The 18,163-nt window shown below is 40.1% G+C and overlaps 1 protein-coding gene across 8 annotated transcripts in view; it reads left to right on the forward strand.

Annotated features, from left to right (window-relative positions):
* RAPGEF6 (Rap guanine nucleotide exchange factor 6) overlaps positions 1-18,163 on the forward strand; it is a 229,346-nt gene that overhangs the window by 159,719 nt on the left and 51,464 nt on the right. For all 8 annotated transcript variants that reach the window (XM_019535060.1, XM_019535062.1, XM_019535055.1 and 5 more), the window contains 9 exons: positions 4,369-4,552; positions 5,369-5,505; positions 6,358-6,516; positions 7,089-7,241; positions 8,061-8,225; positions 11,235-11,342; positions 13,317-13,520; positions 14,043-14,151; positions 16,532-16,775. In XM_019535060.1, coding sequence (XP_019390605.1) covers positions 4,369-4,552; positions 5,369-5,505; positions 6,358-6,516; positions 7,089-7,241; positions 8,061-8,225; positions 11,235-11,342; positions 13,317-13,520; positions 14,043-14,151; positions 16,532-16,775 — 1,463 coding nt within the window. The remainder of the gene's footprint in view (positions 1-4,368; positions 4,553-5,368; positions 5,506-6,357; positions 6,517-7,088; positions 7,242-8,060; positions 8,226-11,234; positions 11,343-13,316; positions 13,521-14,042; positions 14,152-16,531; positions 16,776-18,163) is intronic.

The raw sequence follows: 18,163 nt of genomic DNA on the forward strand, positions 1-18,163 counted from the left end.
GGGGGGGGGGGAGATGCAATGCACTCCCCAGCAGATGCGGAAGTGATCTGCTGCTGAGTACACTGGGTGCCCCCTGAATCTCCGCTGAATTGAATTGGGGACCAAAGCTTTGCACAGCCCTACTGCATAGACTGGGGCCTTAGTGTGTGCATGGATCAGCTGGCTTTATCCAAAGTGTCCCTGGGATGGGTCAAGCCATACAGAAATGACCCCTAGCCATTTTCCCCATCCTACCAATCAGCTGACCAGTCCAGTGACCTGCAGTTGTGCTTGGGGTAGGTGGCAGGGGTGGGAGGTGGAGGCAGCACAGTTCTCTTTCTCTGAAATTTGCCATGCTGGAATTAAACACCTGTCCTTACCCTTTTCGTATTCATTGCCATGTACTTTTCAGTGACACATCATGCTGTTCAAATCCAGATTTCTATAGCCAACAAGAACGAATATGATTAACTTCTTGGCTGAAATTAAAGAAAGGTGGTTAATGAAATATCTGTGGATATTGAAAAAATGCCTTCCATCTGTTAGAAAAGCTGTAATTAAATCATTTAAACGCTGCTTGATAAAATGTTGTATGTACTTTTGGATAGTTCTGTTTTCTCTTTTTTCCCAATGTCATTGTCTTCTCCCCTGTGCTGCTGTTTCATTTGACTTCACAGCATGACGCCCATACTGGTATCCAATAATAGCAATAAAAGTATTGCTGCAGGTATAGGATCCTGGCTATCGTTACACATTACTGAAGTGCAGCAGGCAATAATCCAGTAACACAGGTGTTACTTTTCTGGTATCATCCAAGTCTCTCTTTTTTTTTTGTTGCTAGGAGGTTGTGGGGCAGGAGGGGGAGGGGAAATTGAAGAAAGAAAATCCTTTACTTGTTTTTATAGTATAAGCAGTAGATTGGACTTTCTTGGTCTCCACCATCATCTCCAAGTAAGAAGGTTTGAGAAGCTGCATTGTGAGCTGTCCTTTATTGCTAATGATGTGATTCTGTTCAAGCTTGTTTTAGATTATTCTAACAAATATGGGGACATTTGTCACTATTAAGATGCTACATGGGGAATGGAGAAAAATTTGGACATCTTTTTTTAAAAATGCTAGGAAAGAAGATGTATACAAAGTACATTTTTTTTTCCAGGTCCTTAGAGGGAAAATTGATGAAGTTTTGCTTTGCATTACAAATTCAAAGAAACTTTGAAACAGCACAATCTGAACAATGAACAGTGTGGCTAAGGACAGACATTACATGCAAACTGCTTTAACCGATCAGAAACCTGTAACAGAGCAGACATTCAGTGCACATAAACCTGTTTCAAAATGGCTGAAACTGGTTTGTGATGAACCTGGTTGAACGTAGTTATCACACTTAACTGATTTGGCTCAGACTGGTTTATGTGCACAGCATCGTCTGTCGCAGACCCTTTCCAAGTTTAACTTAAACCGGACTCCGCCAGCATCCTGGCATGCTCTCTGGGCTCTGTGCTGCAGCCCAGCAGGGCTGGCCCCACCTCTCTGCTCCCCAGCCAGAGCAGGGCCAGGCAGGGGTGGGGGGTCTGGCCAGAGTGGGGTTTAATTCACCCCTTCCTGTCCCACTGGCAGGGACTTGAGCCAGGTCTGCTGGGTGCTTCCCCATTGGTGCTGCAGCCGGGGGCCAGCGTGGCCCCTGAGGCAGAGAGGGCAGGGAGGGGGGTTATTCTCTCTACTACAGGTGGGTCTGAGCAGCAGAATAAGCCCCCTCCTGTCCCCTCCTCCAGACACAGGAGGTTGGGGGAATAACCCTTGTCCCAAGGGGCCCTGCCGGCCAGTGTCTGACGGGAAGGGGAGTAACTGCTGCAGGTGGGTTTCAGATAACTGGAATTTTTGCATAACTGGCAATCCCCTTGCTCGGGGGATGCCAGATAACAGAGCTTTTACTGTACTTGCATATTAGGGATTGTCCGTGCAGTACCTAACTGGTGAGGAATTTGGAAGTGAGTGTTAAAATGCAGTATTTATTGAATGAACAGGTGATGCTTGAAATCGCATAACCATTCCTCCACAGCCACATAGGTTTGTACCCAAGATGAATTAGTGCGTATCCAGTGACCCTGAAAAGGCTAATATAACCAGCATGACTGGTAAATTGGATAAGTTTTAAGCATGGTGCAACTTGTAATGTTTGGTAAGTGGGGACCATTTAGCTTTTACTATAATAAACTGACTATACACAAGCAGTTGTCTGATTTTTGTTGTTGTTGTTTGTTTATTTTAGAGGAGAAACAGTTGCAGATGATGCAAGGATGTTTCACTGACTCCAAAGTAAAGACCCTGTTCTTTCAACTCCTCTAGCTTCATTTTGATCCCACTTTTCCAAGCCAGGAGTTGAACATCCTGTTTGTGTGTATCCGGTTTTCCCTCTCACTCTGTTCTGTAGCACTAAGGGATTCTACAACTTCCTGAATGCTACCAGACTTTATTTTTGGTGGCTTCTTGATTTGTTTGTTTTAATACTGCGCTGTCCAGCTGGCAGCCTTTGGGATTACGTTGCAGCCTCTGGGCTCCTGCCCAGCCTCCAATCCCTGCATCTCTCCAGATGCAACAGCAGCCAGAGACTCTGGGCTCCCCCCTACCTCTGGCTGCTGCTTCCTGCCCCAGGGGGTGGGCACTTTAACAGGATGGGAGCTGAGGGTGAGCCTGGGGCACATGGTGCGCTGGGTGGGTGCAGGTTGCAGTCTTGGGCCTGTGCTATAGCAGTGAGGGGGCCGTGGCCTACCCTGCTGCAGCCTGTTGGCTGTGTAGCTTCTGGCCATTTGGAAGTTCAACAGCCCTGTTTTAATAAATAAGATGGATCAAACATGGAATCAAAATTTACTGTTGGTGGATAAAATTCCATGTAAAAGAACAGGTTTATATGGCACATGGCCACACACAATGCATTACCTCTCTCTATATTTGTTGGATAATAAGTAAGTCGCATCTGATCTTGGTTGTCAGGAGTTTTATTTTTAGCTGTAAAAAGGAAACAAATGACTTGTGACTGCTATCACAGACTCTTAAGAAGTGTGAAAGACCATTTTGTCATCTCCAAGTGAAGTAAACAGAAAAAAACAAATTAAACCTTTCCAGCTGAGCACTGGCTAGTACTGAAAAACACAGGTTTGAGTTGGTTTTATCTGCTTCACCTGACATGACCCGATTTTATTCCTGACTTAATATATATTAAAACATATGTCAAGAATATGTCCATCTTTCATTTCAGCCACTGTTATTTTCACTGTTGGTCAGAACAGTATTCTAGAATTACATAAATGTATTCTTTTTCTATCTCCTCCCTTTCTCTCTTCCTCTTTTTTTGGCTAAAAATTTAGCGTAATCCCTAGTGTTGCTACATTATAAAAATGCCTCAGCTTTACTTATGCCCTATAGTAAGCTATGAAATGGAAAGAAAAACCTTGAATTATTAAATGATTAAACAAAAAATCCCTTTGCCTGTAAGAAACCCAGGATAACCTGGCTCACGTCTCTCAAGTCTCTTTCTCTCTCTTTTTTTTACTTGACATGTAGAGCCAGCCAGCTATGAGGCAGTGACTAGCAAATCTGCTGGCATAACTTCCTTGTAAGTTGAATAGCGGTTCTTTTAAAAGAATGCTGGCCCTCGTTCAGTTCCCCTAGCAAGTCAAAATTCTGTTATCAATAAAATAAGCACATTGGGAGAAATACTACCTGGTAATATTATTGATGTCCGCTCAAAGTCAGTGGGGGTTTTGCAGTCTCTCTCTCTCTCATATTGACTCCACACTCACTATACCTTTTAATATACTTATAGTTTTCTAGAAAAAACATTTATTTTATCTAGCTTTAGTGGAGGGCCTAAATAGTTCTGGAGCTTTAATTTTCACGTAGAGCATGCATTTGTAGGATTTTTAGGTTTGAAGTGGCTTGACTGAACATTGTTTATTTTGTAAAGTTACACTTGCAGCACGTTCTTATTTTTTCCCATTTACTGGCGACATTTCTGGAGCTATCTCTTCCTGAAAGTGGCTTTGTGATTAAAATAATCTACGGTCTAAGAGAGATCCTAATGGGTAAATTAGCATGTGTGATTCAGTATACTGCTTTTGTTTTCAAAAAGCAGAAATGATCACCATTCATGAGTGGTACCTTATATAATGACAGTTTGTGTGTGTGTGTGATCAATAAGTATTAATACTAGTTTTTCTGTAATAGCATACTTTATTTTAATATTAATTAAGCTGACTATTTTGATCTGTTATTATTTCTAGTCCATATTTGTTGATCATAGAATGTCTCTTCATCTTTGTGGTTTAAGCTGAGGGAGAATAAACCGATGTCAAAATTGAACCAGCTGCCTGATAGATTTCTTTTCTTCAGGCTACAGAAAGTGAGATGGGAGATGTAGATTTAACAGGACTCCCAGAAGCACCTGTGGACTCTGAAGATGAAGAGGAGGAGGAAGATGAAGATATTGACAGAACTTCAGATCCATTATTAGGACGGGACGTTGTACGAGAGTGCCTTGAAAAAGAACCTGCAGATAAAACGGATGACGACATTGGTGAGAAATAAAAAGATCTTGATTTGGCATTTGGTATTATAATCCAGATAATAGACATTTTTTTAAGAAGTGTGTGAGCACATTATTAATAAAACCATAGCCTCATAACTTTTCATGGTGTATCTTGGAGAACTTTCGGCTCTAAAGAGTTTATAACCTAACTAGTTTATTTGTCTTTGATCTCTTTTATATAGGGCATAGAAAGCAAGATACTTCAAATGTTAGGGCTGTGATATTGCATTAAGTAAATTGATGATTACAGTTTGGTAATGAGGGAGGCCTGAAGTAATTCTGACTATGTGTAACTGCCTAATTTGTTACCAAATCCTAGTGAAGGCATCATATTATCATAGGACAGAAAGGCTGACTTAAATTGCAAAGGATTTGAGCCAAAATGACAGTTCTACAAGCTGTAAGCACTAATATGATAAAAGACTAGGACTGTTTAGACTTTTCCTGTAATTATTTTCCTACACTTAGAAAAAAATAGTTTGATGTTGCCGATATTAACAATCTAATAACAGCCATGCAGTTGGGATATGTTATAATGTTTAAATTGCTCAAAGTTCAAGTGTTTCTCTGCTTAGCTAGATTGATGCCTTAATAGTCAATCAGACTGAAAAGCCCAGTTCCATTTATTGCTGTTAAAATGCATACTGTGCTCATTTAGCTGCAGGCACTAATAGGGATTGAAATATCACTGAGCAATTCTTTCAGTGAGTTTAACTCTGAGGTTTGATATACCTGTCAGGGGGTTGGTACCTTAGAGGCTCCAGGCCTTGCAATCTTCATATCAATATTTCCTTTATGTAATAGAGCAATTACTGGAATTTATGCATCAGCTCCCAGCTTTTGCAAACATGACCATGTCTGTGAGAAGAGAGCTTTGTTCAGTTATGATATTTGAAGTGGTAGAACAAGCGGGAGCCATCATACTTGAAGACGGACAAGAAGTAAGTTATAGCATCTGCCTTAATGATGATGCATGTGTCTTGATCCTCAGGACTTTTAACATCTTGAAATCATGATAAATAATGGTATTAATTTGTATTTATAGTAGATAAACTGCTAACAGCGTACTAATGTTTAAGTACTAACCACCTTGTAAAAACCCTTTCAAAATTTTATTTTTCATCCTATAAAAAAGAAGGTCTCTTGTTCTTTTGGTGTAGTAAACTTTTAAAACACATTTTGACCTCTTGTGAAATTTCTGTTTATTATGGATTGATGGAGTCATTTAGCTCCTTTCACATATCTGAGCATCCAGCTGTCCTGTTTTAACAGGTATATTTAAAAAAACATTGCAGAAGAACATGGCTCCACCATTATTGTTAGAGGTCTACTTTGTTTATAGTTTTGTGGTTTTCACAGAAACTGCGAAAAATGGCATTGTCCGTGATTGCCAGGAAATAGTGCATTGGCTGTGATTTCCCATGAAATCAACTAAAAAAAGCCCCAGTGTATTATTCATATAATACACTGTTTTAGAACGTCCCAATGCTTACTGCAATATAAAGACAATGCTACAATCACTGCACCCAGAGATCATGTGATTGAGAGTTACTGTCTGCTAGTGTTATAGACGAAGTGAACACACCAGTCAGGGAAGTGATAGTGTTTTTACAGTTAGCATTAATTAGTATTTCTAATTTTTTTGCTGACTGTTGCATACATTATAAAGAAAGGACTGTTATGACATTGTAAGAACAATGTGTTTTCTACCATGTGGGTTAATTTTTCTGAGATTAATAATGAAATGTCTTCTGTATAAAAATTTGCTGAGTTGCATTTTTAATTCCCTCTAGCTTGATTCTTGGTATGTCATTTTAAATGGCACTGTGGAGATCAGCTATCCAGATGGGAAAACTGAAAATCTCTGTATGGGAAATAGTTTTGGGATTACTCCTTCTCTGGAAAAGCAGTATATGAATGGAGTGGTTAGAACCAAAGTAGATGACTGTCAGGTAAGTTTTATGCATGCATATAACCCTCTTATGATTTTAAGGGTTCAAAAATAGTCTGTTTTCATCTAATGCAATTCCTTTTTTCTAGAAATAGAAAAAAGAAAATTTCTATCTTGTTTTGTTAATCTTAGGTTAGTTGCGGTTTTCCTTCTTTCTTTTGGTAGTTCAGATTTCTTTTCCTTTTGCTGTCACATGAGAAACGGGAACTATTTGTGCTGAGGTAATGGGCTGTTAAAGGACCCTAGTCATGCTGTTTGTGCATTTGAAAGGCAGCAAGAACAGTTAAATAGAAAATATACATTTCTAGTTTTTAAAGAAGTAAGTTCTCTTCTAGAACTGCTTCTTAAGGAGCCCAACAAGAGTACAGTATACCATTTTGTTAAATATACTATCCTATAGTAATTTCACTTGTATTCCATAATTTAATATCTACTGGAACTAGACAGGACAGAACTGGATTGATGTCAAATGGTAAGTTAGCACTGCTATATAACATGGGTCTGGGTTTGGTGTGTGGACGTGTGCTTACCTACTACAGATTTGTTAAGTGGTCCCATGTCTTTCTGGCACAGTTTGTATGCATAGCCCAGCAAGATTACTGGCGCATTCTGAACCATGTGGAAAAAAACACTCATAAAGTTGAGGAAGAAGGAGAAATTGTTATGGTAAAGGAGCACAGAGAGCTGGATCGCAGTGGAACCAGGAAAGGACACATAGTTATTAAGGTGACTTTTCTTTGCTTGCTAAATAATTTTCTTGTCAATCTATTACATTTTAATTGATTAAAAATATGGTAAGAACCCAGGACAGATGTTCAGTTTTATCTATTCTAAAACAGTCTGATTAGGAAGGATTTAGATTTTCATGTAAATATACTAGCCATTCCTTGTCAATAGAGTAGGATCTGTTCAGGAAAGATTTTTTTGATTTTGTGTTTAAAAAATTACACTGTTTTTATAGCTACTGTCTATATATGTTGTATTGGTTTAGAAGAGGGACTTAATTGTTTTTTTAACCTAGGAAATGTACTTGTTTGTTGTATCAACATGCTACTCCTACGAAGGGCACTTTTATATGTGCTCGGGGGGAGGGGGTGTTATGCTTTAATTAGATGAGCTCCGAGAGCTGCTCTAATTAAAGCACTGTCATGTCTCATATCAGCGTCCCCATACTTAAAAATGGCTTGTTCAAGTGCCCCTGCTGCCATTTTTAAGTGCAGGGATGCTGATACACGAGACACAGGAGACTGCTGAAGCGCAGAAATTGCCACGCTCCAGCAGATTTGATTAATTGAGTCTGTTCCGATGCACTGGAATTCCACGTGCCAGAGCAGCCTCCACGCTTGTGTATAGACACCAAAAGTGTCCAGGAAGAAAGAAATGGGAGAATGGGATGTAACCTGTTTTTTGATTATCTCTTTCTAAGAGCTTATCAGGCAAAGAAAATATTGCATGGATCTAATCTAAAGTCTGGATAGTGTCATGGAGTAGGATTAGGAACTGTGTATCATTTTCTGAAACCCCCTTGTTTTTTTTATTCTTAAGGCAACACCTGAGCGACTCATCACACATTTAATAGAAGAGCATTCCATCGTTGATCCAACATACATAGAAGACTTCCTTTTAACATACAGAACATTTCTCTCAACCCCCTTGGAAGTTGGGGATAAGCTCTTGGAGTGGTTTGAAGTAGATAGCCTCAGGGATAAGGTTTGTTTATGACTTACAGATAAATATTCTTGCAGAAAATTTCTCAAACACATCCTCATTTGTAGAGCTGCTAAATCGTCATGGTTCCAAAATAATCAAAGCATAATTTATTTAAGAATGATGTATGATTTCAGTAGCATCAGGAAGCATTCTTTCATGTTATTTCAGGCATGTAATGTTTGATTTCAAATTCTGATACACCTGTGTAGCTCTTTACAGTATATGGTCTCTGATTTTAAAATACAAATGCCATCCTGTCTCATGGCATCCAAATCTAGACCTATGTTGATGAATTTCACATGGCGTAAATATTTTGCTATGTTGTCCTATATTTTGAGTATAAATAACACACTGAGTCCTCTTAGAAAAAACTTCTCTATTAGCATATAATTTCTTGGGCATATCAGTGTTTCTTTCATGGTCATGCATTGCATCTGGCTTCCACTTTATTTACGGAATGCAGCTTTTAAATACATCAAGCTTTCTATGACCATGATACCAACCTTTAGGGCAGCTAATAAAAGTACTTTTGGAAATGGAGATGTGACTGTAGCTGTCATGTAACTGTACTCTCACATAGGAAAAAGTTATGCAGTATGGGGTTTTAGTTTATAGCCTATTAGTTTAAAAGGTGGCAACAATGCTCTAGTTCTACTTCATCATTTATATACTAGATTTGAGCTAAAACAAAAACAGCAGAGCTGTGAAGGAGCCAGTTTCTAAAATTACACACTTTTCCTGTGCCTTACAGCTGTGTTTCATATAGTTGCTTCTGTGTTTCATATAATTGCTTCTTTCTGCTGTTCACTCTGACAGTCACCATCACTTATTTTAAAAAAAAAAAAAAAGGAAGAAAAAATATGCAGGTCTACAAAAAACTTTTGAAATTAACTTCTATTTTATATTAGTTGATACTCAATTGACAGGGCGTTCTGAAACAGCATATACTTAAAAGAAGTGTTTCCTCTCAATATACTACTTTTAAAAATGAACTGAAAGCATAGGGCTAGAGAATGCAAATTACTTCTTATCAAGCCATGACTTCAACACCATTTTTACAAAAGTGGAAATTTAGCACTGTTGCATATGGCAGCATTTATGTATTTATTTATTTTTGACTTGCAAGGGAAAAAGCTATCTCAGCAGATAAAACAGGAAGGAATAAATTTTTTTAAAGAGTGAAATTGCTGTCATTGTTAAACTCTTTTTTTAATGGGGATTTTTGAGCAATTAACAGATTTTACTACTATGTTATGAGAGTTTTACGAGAATTCTGTAGCGCAGTGAAAGGCAGTATCAAAAGTTAGTAACAAAGCTTTCCGAATATAATGTTTTACTATTATAGTGTATTTCCTAAAAATTATTCTTAAAGAAATGATCCTTCACTGTGACAGTGAATGAAAGTTTAAGGTTCCTGAATTAAGCAAAGAAAATTACAAATAAAAGGTGAAAAGATAAGTGCAGGTTCGAGAAAAATAGTAATACAGGCCATCAGATCCAATTTGATTTTCCCTTATTTCATCATTTTAATTGTGCAGTCAAGAAAAAAAAGTAAAAATGACCTGTTTATGGTTTTCAGCTTTGAAAAGACTGTGAACTTGCTGCTGAAGCCAATGGAATGTCAGATTTGTTTATAGTAGGGCAGTCAACCAATTAAAAAAAATTGATCATGGTTAGTTGCACGATCAAAACATTGGTCACAATTCTATCACAATTTTAATCGCACAACTAAAATTTATGTGCAGGAAAACTCAGTGATGGAGGTACTGCGTATGGTTGTGTTGTGGGTGGTGTGTGTGGGGGTGGAATTTGGGAAGGTGTGGGGGGCCTGTGGGTGCGTGGGATTTAGAGTCTGGGGAGGGAGGGTTCCCACATGCTCTGGCAGGGTGTGGGGTACTGTAGGTCAGGAGTGAGGGGCAGCAGCAGGGCTGGGATGGGGCTGTGGCTTGGGAGTGAGGGGCTGACAGACACATGCACAGACACCGCCCAGCAGGTAAGTCTGTGTGGGGGAATGGGTGTGTGGGAGCAGGGGCTGGGATAAATGGGGCTCCAGAGCTGGGGCGGGTCATGGGACGGAGCCATGGGTGGCTCATCCAGGGCGTAGGGGGCTCCCATTGCTGCGCATACCTTGGGGGGAGGCATGGGGAGCCATGTACACTCTGAATTCATGCGCAGGCCATAGGTGGGCTGCCTGCTGAGGCCCTGTGCCCTGCTGCCTTTATCCCGGGAGTCTCTTGCTGGCTGCGCCTGGTCCCTTACCTACCTAGTGGTGGGAGGCACAGCATGGCATCATGTGGCTCTCAAGGCAACAGCAGTGGGGAGCAGAGCCCACTGCGCAGTGGCAACCTGCCTCTGCCCTGTGCACTAATCCGGGGAGCATGTGCCCCCCAGACCTCCCCTGGGGGTGTGGACAGTGACCCAAGCCCCCCTGGACAAGCTGCCCATGGCTTCATTCCACAAACATCCCCAGCCCCTGTGCCTGCTTCTGTTCCACTCCCTCCCTCCCTCACCATGGGGACCTCAATCTGCACCCCGCACACCCCTCCACGCCCCTTCCCCTTCACAGATTTACCTGGTGTGCGCTACTCCACATGCTGCTGGGCTGCATTTCTGGCCATATGCAGGCTGCGGCTGCATGTCCGTGCATGCGCCTCCTTACCTGCTGCAGCCCCCCAGAGTCCATGCCTGGGCTGCCCTGCAGTCCTCTCCGCTGCCACCACCGCCCTGCAGAGCAGCCCAGAGGCTGCGGTGATGGTGGCGGAGTGGAGACTGGATGCAGGATCCAAAACCACGTACATGATTAATGCTTTAAAAAAAATAAGGCGAACAATGATTAATGCCTTAGTCGCAATTAATTGACAGCCCTAGTTTATAGCATATACATCTTGTCATGTTTTATATCTTAATATTAATTATGAAACCAAACAAACTACTTCCCCTATCCTCTCCCTCCAAAACATCAACAAGAACCACAATTAAAACACCTTTGTGTCAATGTTATTTTTCCAGGTTACCAGAGTGGTCTTATTGTGGGTAAACAATCATTTTAATGATTTTGAAGGAGATCCGGCTATGACACGTTTTCTGGAAGAATTTGAAAAAAACTTGGAAAATACGGTAGGTGTATAAGTAATCAGTATCTTGCCTTGTGGTGATTGGTGTCTTATTTTTTATCTAATTTAAGAATATAAAAAAGAGTTTGGTTACATGGTGGCAATGTATAGGCACCTTTAACAGAAACCTATTTGTTCTAAATCATAACTGATTATCTCAAGTCCAGGAGTAAAATGATGTAGACAGTATTCATTTTTCTGCCTCTGTGGTTTTCCAAGAATCATAGAAAATTAGGATTAGAAGGGACCTCAGAAGGGGACATCACCAACTAGATCATCCCAGCCAAAGCTTTGTCTAGCTGGGTCTTAAAAACCTCCAAGGATGAGGTTCTGTAACCTGAGTAACCTGCTTCAGTGTTTACTATGTTCCTAGTTAGAAAATTCATCCTCATATCTAATCTAAAGTTCCCTTGCTGCAACTTAAGACCATTGGTTCTTCTTCTGTCATCTGCCACCACTGAGAACAGTCCAGCTCCCTCATCTTTTGAACCCCTACTTCAAGCATCGTAGAATCATAGAAGTAAGGTCAGAAGGGACCTTATAGATCTTCAAGTCCGACCCCCTGCCAGGGCAGGAGAAAAAACTGGGCTCAAATGATCCCAGCTAGGTAGGCATCAAGCCTCCTGTTAAAGACCCCCAGGGTAGAAGCCAGCACCACTTCCCTTGGAAGTTGGTTCCAGATCCTAGCCGCCCTGACTGTGAAGTAGTTCTTACGGATATCTAATCTAAACCTGCTCCCCAACAACTTGTGGCTGTTATTCCTTGTTATGCCAGGGGGCACTAGGGGAAACAAGGTCTCTCCCAAACCCTTCTGGTCCCCCCAATGAGTTTATAGACTGTCACCAGGTCCCCCCTCAGCCTTCTCTTGTGACGGCTGAACAGGTTCAGGTCCCACAGTCTCTCGTTGTAGGGTCTGCCCTGTAGTCCCTGGATCATGCGGGTGGCCCTCCTCTGGACCCTCTCAATGTTATCCACATCTCTTTTGAAGTGAGGCGCACAGAACTGGACATGGTACTCCAGCTGTGGCCTGACCAGTGTTACATAGTGGGGGAGGATCACCTCCTTGGCCCTGCTTGAGATGCACCTGTGGATGCACGGCAAGGTCCGGTTAGCCCTGCCAACCGTGACCTCGCATTGTCGGCCCACGTTCATCTGTTTTTCTGAAGTCCAGGGTCTGTACTCTGCTGCTCTCCATCCTGGCTCTCCTCAGGATCCTGAACTCAATCATTTCGTGGTCACTGCTGCCAAACAACTGCTACTCTCCCCACCTATTCATCCCTGTTTGTGAGCCAGCAGGTCAAGAAGAGCGTGGTCACTAGTTGGCTGGTGCGACACTGGCACCAGGAAGTTGTCCAAAAACTTCCTGGATTTCCTGCGCACTGCTGTGTTGTCCTCCCAGCAGATGTCAGGATGATTGAAGTCCCCCATGAGAACCATGGCTTGTGATTGGGAACCTTCTGCTAGCTGTTTGAAGAAAGCCTCATCTGGTCTATAGCAGACCCCCACTACAACATCACCCTTGCTGCTGTCCCCTCCAACCTTAACCCAGAGACTTTCAACAGGCCTCTCTCCAGTTTCATACTGGAGCTCTGAGCAATCGTACAGCTCTTTTACCTACAGCACAACTCCTCTTCTCCCTGCCTGTCCTTCCTGAACAGTTTGTATCCACCCATGACTATGCTCCAGTCATGCGAGCTCCCACCACGTCTCTGTTACTCTGATCACGTCATAGCTTCATGCCTGTGCAAGGGCTTCCAGTTCTTCCTTCCAATTTTTGTTTCCCAGGCTCTGTGCATTTGTGTACACACACCTAAGGTAACTAGCCAATTGCCCTAAATCAGAAATAACAGGAATTATTTCTTAAGAGCTGGGTTCTTAAAAATATTGTTTCATTTTCCTGTAGTTCCTTCTTCTCAATCGTGTTTCCAGTTCGAGTGGAAGAAACATTGTATTTACCTGTGTGTGTTCTGGTTTACAGAAAATGAAGGGGCACCTCAGGTTGCTGAATATTGCTTGTGCTGCCAAGGCAAAATGGAGGCAAATTACCCTGCAGAAGGCTTCCAGAGACTCGCCTCTGTTTTTCAGCCTCCTGGGAGGAAGTGAGAAGGGTTTTGGTATATTTGTAGAGACTGTAGAAACAGGCAGCAAAGCAGCAGAAGTTGGGCTGAAGCGTGGCGATCAGGTAATGCCCCATAAAAATATTCACGTGTCCAATGTAATTTTAACAATACTTTGTCAACCAGTTACAGCATATTCAAGAACATGTTGGTTTGAAATTTAAGACTTAAAATAGTAGGCATTTGCTCATTACTGAGTGACCTCTGTGCTATTTGAAGGATCACGCTTTGAATGTGGAATTCTTTTTCATATTAAAAATACTATGGAAAAGTCAAAAGTATCATGAAAATGGTTTGTTTTAAGAAACACTGTTAAAGGGATATTCTGTAATTATAACGTAACTTATAAGCCTGTTTATTCATACAGACTTGTATACAGGAACCATTTACATTTAAGTATTAGGATTTTTTTAATTAAGGAATAGTTTTGTACTGTCTACTATTTTTGTACTATCCATAAAGATAGCAGTATGGTAGCCTCTGAAGATTTTTATGGTGCCTGTTTTATCTCATTAAATAGTACATTTAGAGCATTGAAAACAGTTAATGATATTCAATCTAAAAATTATTTTTTTCCCCCTTAAAAGATAATGGAAGTAAATGGGCAGAACTTTGAGAACATTACATTTGTGAAAGCCCTTGAAATCTTGAGGAACAATACTCATCTTTCCATTACAGTAAAGACAAACATTTTTGGTGAGTAGGCTTTCCTATCCAATATAAAATAAACCAGTGTTCCTATCCTGAAAACCTCGGGACTGCCGGAAGGGTTCCTCGGCCACCTGTGACTTACTCCAGCCGTGCCTCCTTTTGTGTAGGCACATCTCCTGGGCCAGGGATTGTAAGTAAGGTGGAATGGAGTAAGTTCAACCAACTCTTTACTCCTTGGCAAATCCTCAGTTGACCATTGGTCATCTTGACTGTCCCTTGATGAAAAATGCCTGAAGATGGAGCTGTAAAACCCAGCCCGGAGTGCATGAACCAGTAGTCCACTCACTTCTCTATCTTTTCTCAGTCATATGTTCTGCCAAGATGTAAAATCCAGTTTTCCTACAACTTTAACAATGGGAGGCAGAAGCATAGCATGACTGCCTTGTACAGCTGAACTAGAAAGCAGTGGCATGATATTAGATTTGAATTGTCAGAATGAAGAATTACCTCTTTACAATCTCTGTCAGACCAACTAGACTTTAGTAGTGGTGTGCAAATAACAATGCAAACACAGATGTTGTAAGAATGACGTTTCCCTAAAACGCACATGGTTTCCCTTTCCTGACTTAGTAAATGTGTTGCATATGGGGTTTCTAATAGTCTTTTTCTTTCCTGGGCCTCATTTGCTCATGTTCTTCCTTCAGTAATCTGTCTTTGTTCACTGCTGATTTTTTTTTTTTTTCCCTTAAATGACTTTCTTTTTTCTGTATACCACTGTAGAGGTTAAAAAAAAAAAAAAAATCTCTTGAACTTTGACATTGTTTATTCTCACAAGCAAAACACGGACAAAACAATCTTAAAAAATCCTCTGCATTCAGTGACTTATGCTAACAGAAAATGACATTAGTAATTGTACCCCTTTGGACAGCTTCCTGTGCAGGTTACCTTGTTCAGAGAAAAATAGGTTCAGTATAGCGTATATTTACAGCATTATAACAGTGTACATAGAGATTTATATGGGAGAGCTCCGAGTAATTTTTATTGCTCCAAAATATTATATCAGGGTGCTTTCTCTTTCTCCCGATGTGCTATTGAGTGCTAAACACCTGGGATTATGCCATTGTCTAGTCACATAATTTATCAGTGAACCCCTGTCCTCATACTTGAATTTCTCCTATGAAGGTGTTAAAGTCTAAATTTTGCTATGTGGTAAAAGCATGCCATTTGATTTGGAAATTGTATCTAGAATATGTTGGCTGCCTGGTTTGGGGAGAAAGATGAGTAATTCAGTGATGAGCAGCTCTAAATTGTGTGAATGTCACCATATGTTTTCAGCTGAAAACATTTGTCTAATCTCAGCCACCTCTGAGATATAAAATAAATAAATAAACTCCTGGGTGGAAATTAATAAACACTTTGAGGGTAGGTGAACAGAAACACTGATAAGATTGGTGGAATATTTTTCTTGCAATAATGTTTTCAGGAAGTACCAGTGTAAGGGGTTGACCAGTTATAGCTGATAAATGCAGAAGAGCAGTTAGTGCAGATTATATTTTGTAATCTACTTTATTGAAGATGAAAGAAAATGGCCTTGGAAATGTGTCAGACAGTCTGACAGGTATGTTTAAGGAAACATCTGCATCCCATTACCTAAAAGATGTGGACACAGAAAGTCAATAAATACTAACAGTTGATTGATATGAATGTAGTGTTTCCCCTTTTATGAAGCTAATTATCTGTAGTGAATGGTAACATAGTGCAGTTAAATTTGCTATATTGGGGAGTGTCTTCATGTGCCCCTATGGCGCTGTTGTTACTGCACCGGCATTGAGCACTCCTAAAAGTACTAAATGTCTTTTAGTACTTCCAAAAGTAACTATTAAATGCTGGCACAATAACAGCCCGTATTACGCTGTGCTGGTGGTGCACAGTTACGTTTAGCCCTTACGTCGCTGTAGCAATGTACTGTACCCAGGGAATGTCATGCTACAGTGAAGCAGCAGCAGCGTCTTGGTTTTTGCCCATGGATGCTACGTTGCTGTAGCGCATTACTACGACAGCGTACCATCACATGTAGACGCACCCAGATATGCTAATTTAGAAAAATGTAAGTGATGACATTTCTCCTAATTCACTTTCTTTTGCATTTATAAGATCCCTCCAATGCAGTATATTTTCTCCTTGCAATTTCTTTTTTGCTAATTCTTTAGGGCCTACTCCTTTTCCAATTGTATGCAATAGCAAAACTCTACCAGATTCAGTGGGAAGAGAACTAAGGCCTTAAGGCATCTTCTGTCAGCATGCTTACAACAATACTATTTAATTTTATTATTAATATTATGGTGATTATTGAGGGTGAAAGGAAGAGTTAAAGAACAGCTTTCAGTGGGTAAAAAAATTATAATTAACTTGCCTTCTTTTACAGTATTTAAGGAGCTGCTTAGCCGGATAGGCCAGGAGAAAAACGGAGTCCCACATATTCCAAAAATTGCAGAAAAGAAAAATAACCGTTACTCCATCCCAGATATGCCAGGAGACATGGAACAGATATTTCCACGTGAGAAAGGAAACAAAAAACTGAAAGCAAACACTGTATCCGGTGGAAGAAATAGGATCAAGAAAATTTTAGACAAGACTCGTTTCAGTATTTTGCCCCCAAAACTATTTAGGTAGGTGAGAGTGTTCTGGTAAAACAGCGCTGTCGTATAGAACTTGTTACCTAAGAGGGGTAACATTATCGGACGCTTTGTTAAGGTTGTTTGTATAGAAAACAGAAGCAAATATGACTTGCAATTATACAGCTAAACCAAAATGTAATTTCCCTTCAAGTATCTACTTTCTAACATACTTTTCTTTCTGCCATCATTTTGTATGCTTGTCTGTATTTCAGATAGCTGATGGATTGCCATTATTTTCCATAGCACCATTGTTATAGTATGAACATGAGAATCTTACTGTGCAATTTTGGCACTGAAAAGTATTCATTATTTTGCTTTCTTTTTTAAAATGGGTAGATGTGTTAAAGGTTCTGCAGATCCTTTTGTTTATAACAACCCCCTTTTTAAATGATACATTTTTAACTGTTTTGGGGAAAAGATTTTACTGGGTGTTTTCTTCCTTTGTGCATGCAGTTGAGTATCTGCATTTGAGCTTGGGATATTTCTTTAATGTTTATTCTTTGATTTATAATACATAATATATCAAATGTGCTGTATATCAAAAGATGACTTCTATATGCCAAACTTTGTTTGATACACTGCTTATACTTGCAGCATTTTCAATTATTAATCATTTTAAGAGTTTAAACTCATTCTGGATAAGACAGCAAATCTAAATGACATGTTCTACATGTTTTTAGATTAGCAAATAGAAAAATGCCTCTTTTATTAAGTTGGAATGGACATGTTACTAGAACAGGATTTTAACTAAAGTAGAACAGTGTTGTTGCAATAAAAATTAGAGGTGGAAAAATCCTAACCTGGCAAACTGTTTACTCCTTACCACCTGCTTTATTGTTCCTTAGTGCTTTGTCAGTTATGACTCAAGCACTTTCACTTGAGAGAGACTACTGGATTCAGGTTGTCTTGAGACGCACTGTATTGCACAGGCAAAGTCTTACCTTTATGACATTTTCTTGAAATTCAGTAACATTTTCTTGCTTGCTTTTTTTTATCTGTCCTTGTTTTAATCAACTAAGACAGCTTCTGCCTGTTCTTAGCCAGCACCAAACTGGTATGCTTTTTCTTTAGTACTTTTTCAGGGCATGCTATTTCTATGAAAATAGCAGGGGTGTTTTACTATGACGCAAGATCAAAATGTGATGCCATTTTAAAGACAAAGGAATGCCTTTTTCTTAGTTTAGTTTTTTCAAATGTTAGTTCACATTCAAACACTGATTGTCAAATTGATCTTTTGCATCTGCTTGTTTTTGTCATCTGATTTTTTTTCTCTCTTCACTTTTGTTCCTCTCCTGTGTGTAAACCTTGTTGTTTATGTTTCTCAAAAGAAGCCTAGAGCTGTTAAAATGTTTGCTGTATTCTCCTTGTTTTTCAACATT

This window comes from Crocodylus porosus, unplaced genomic scaffold (genome assembly GCF_001723895.1).
Source record: "Crocodylus porosus isolate Cpor-Errol unplaced genomic scaffold, CroPor_comp1, whole genome shotgun sequence".
In the NCBI taxonomy this organism is placed as follows: Eukaryota; Metazoa; Chordata; order Crocodylia; family Crocodylidae; genus Crocodylus; species Crocodylus porosus.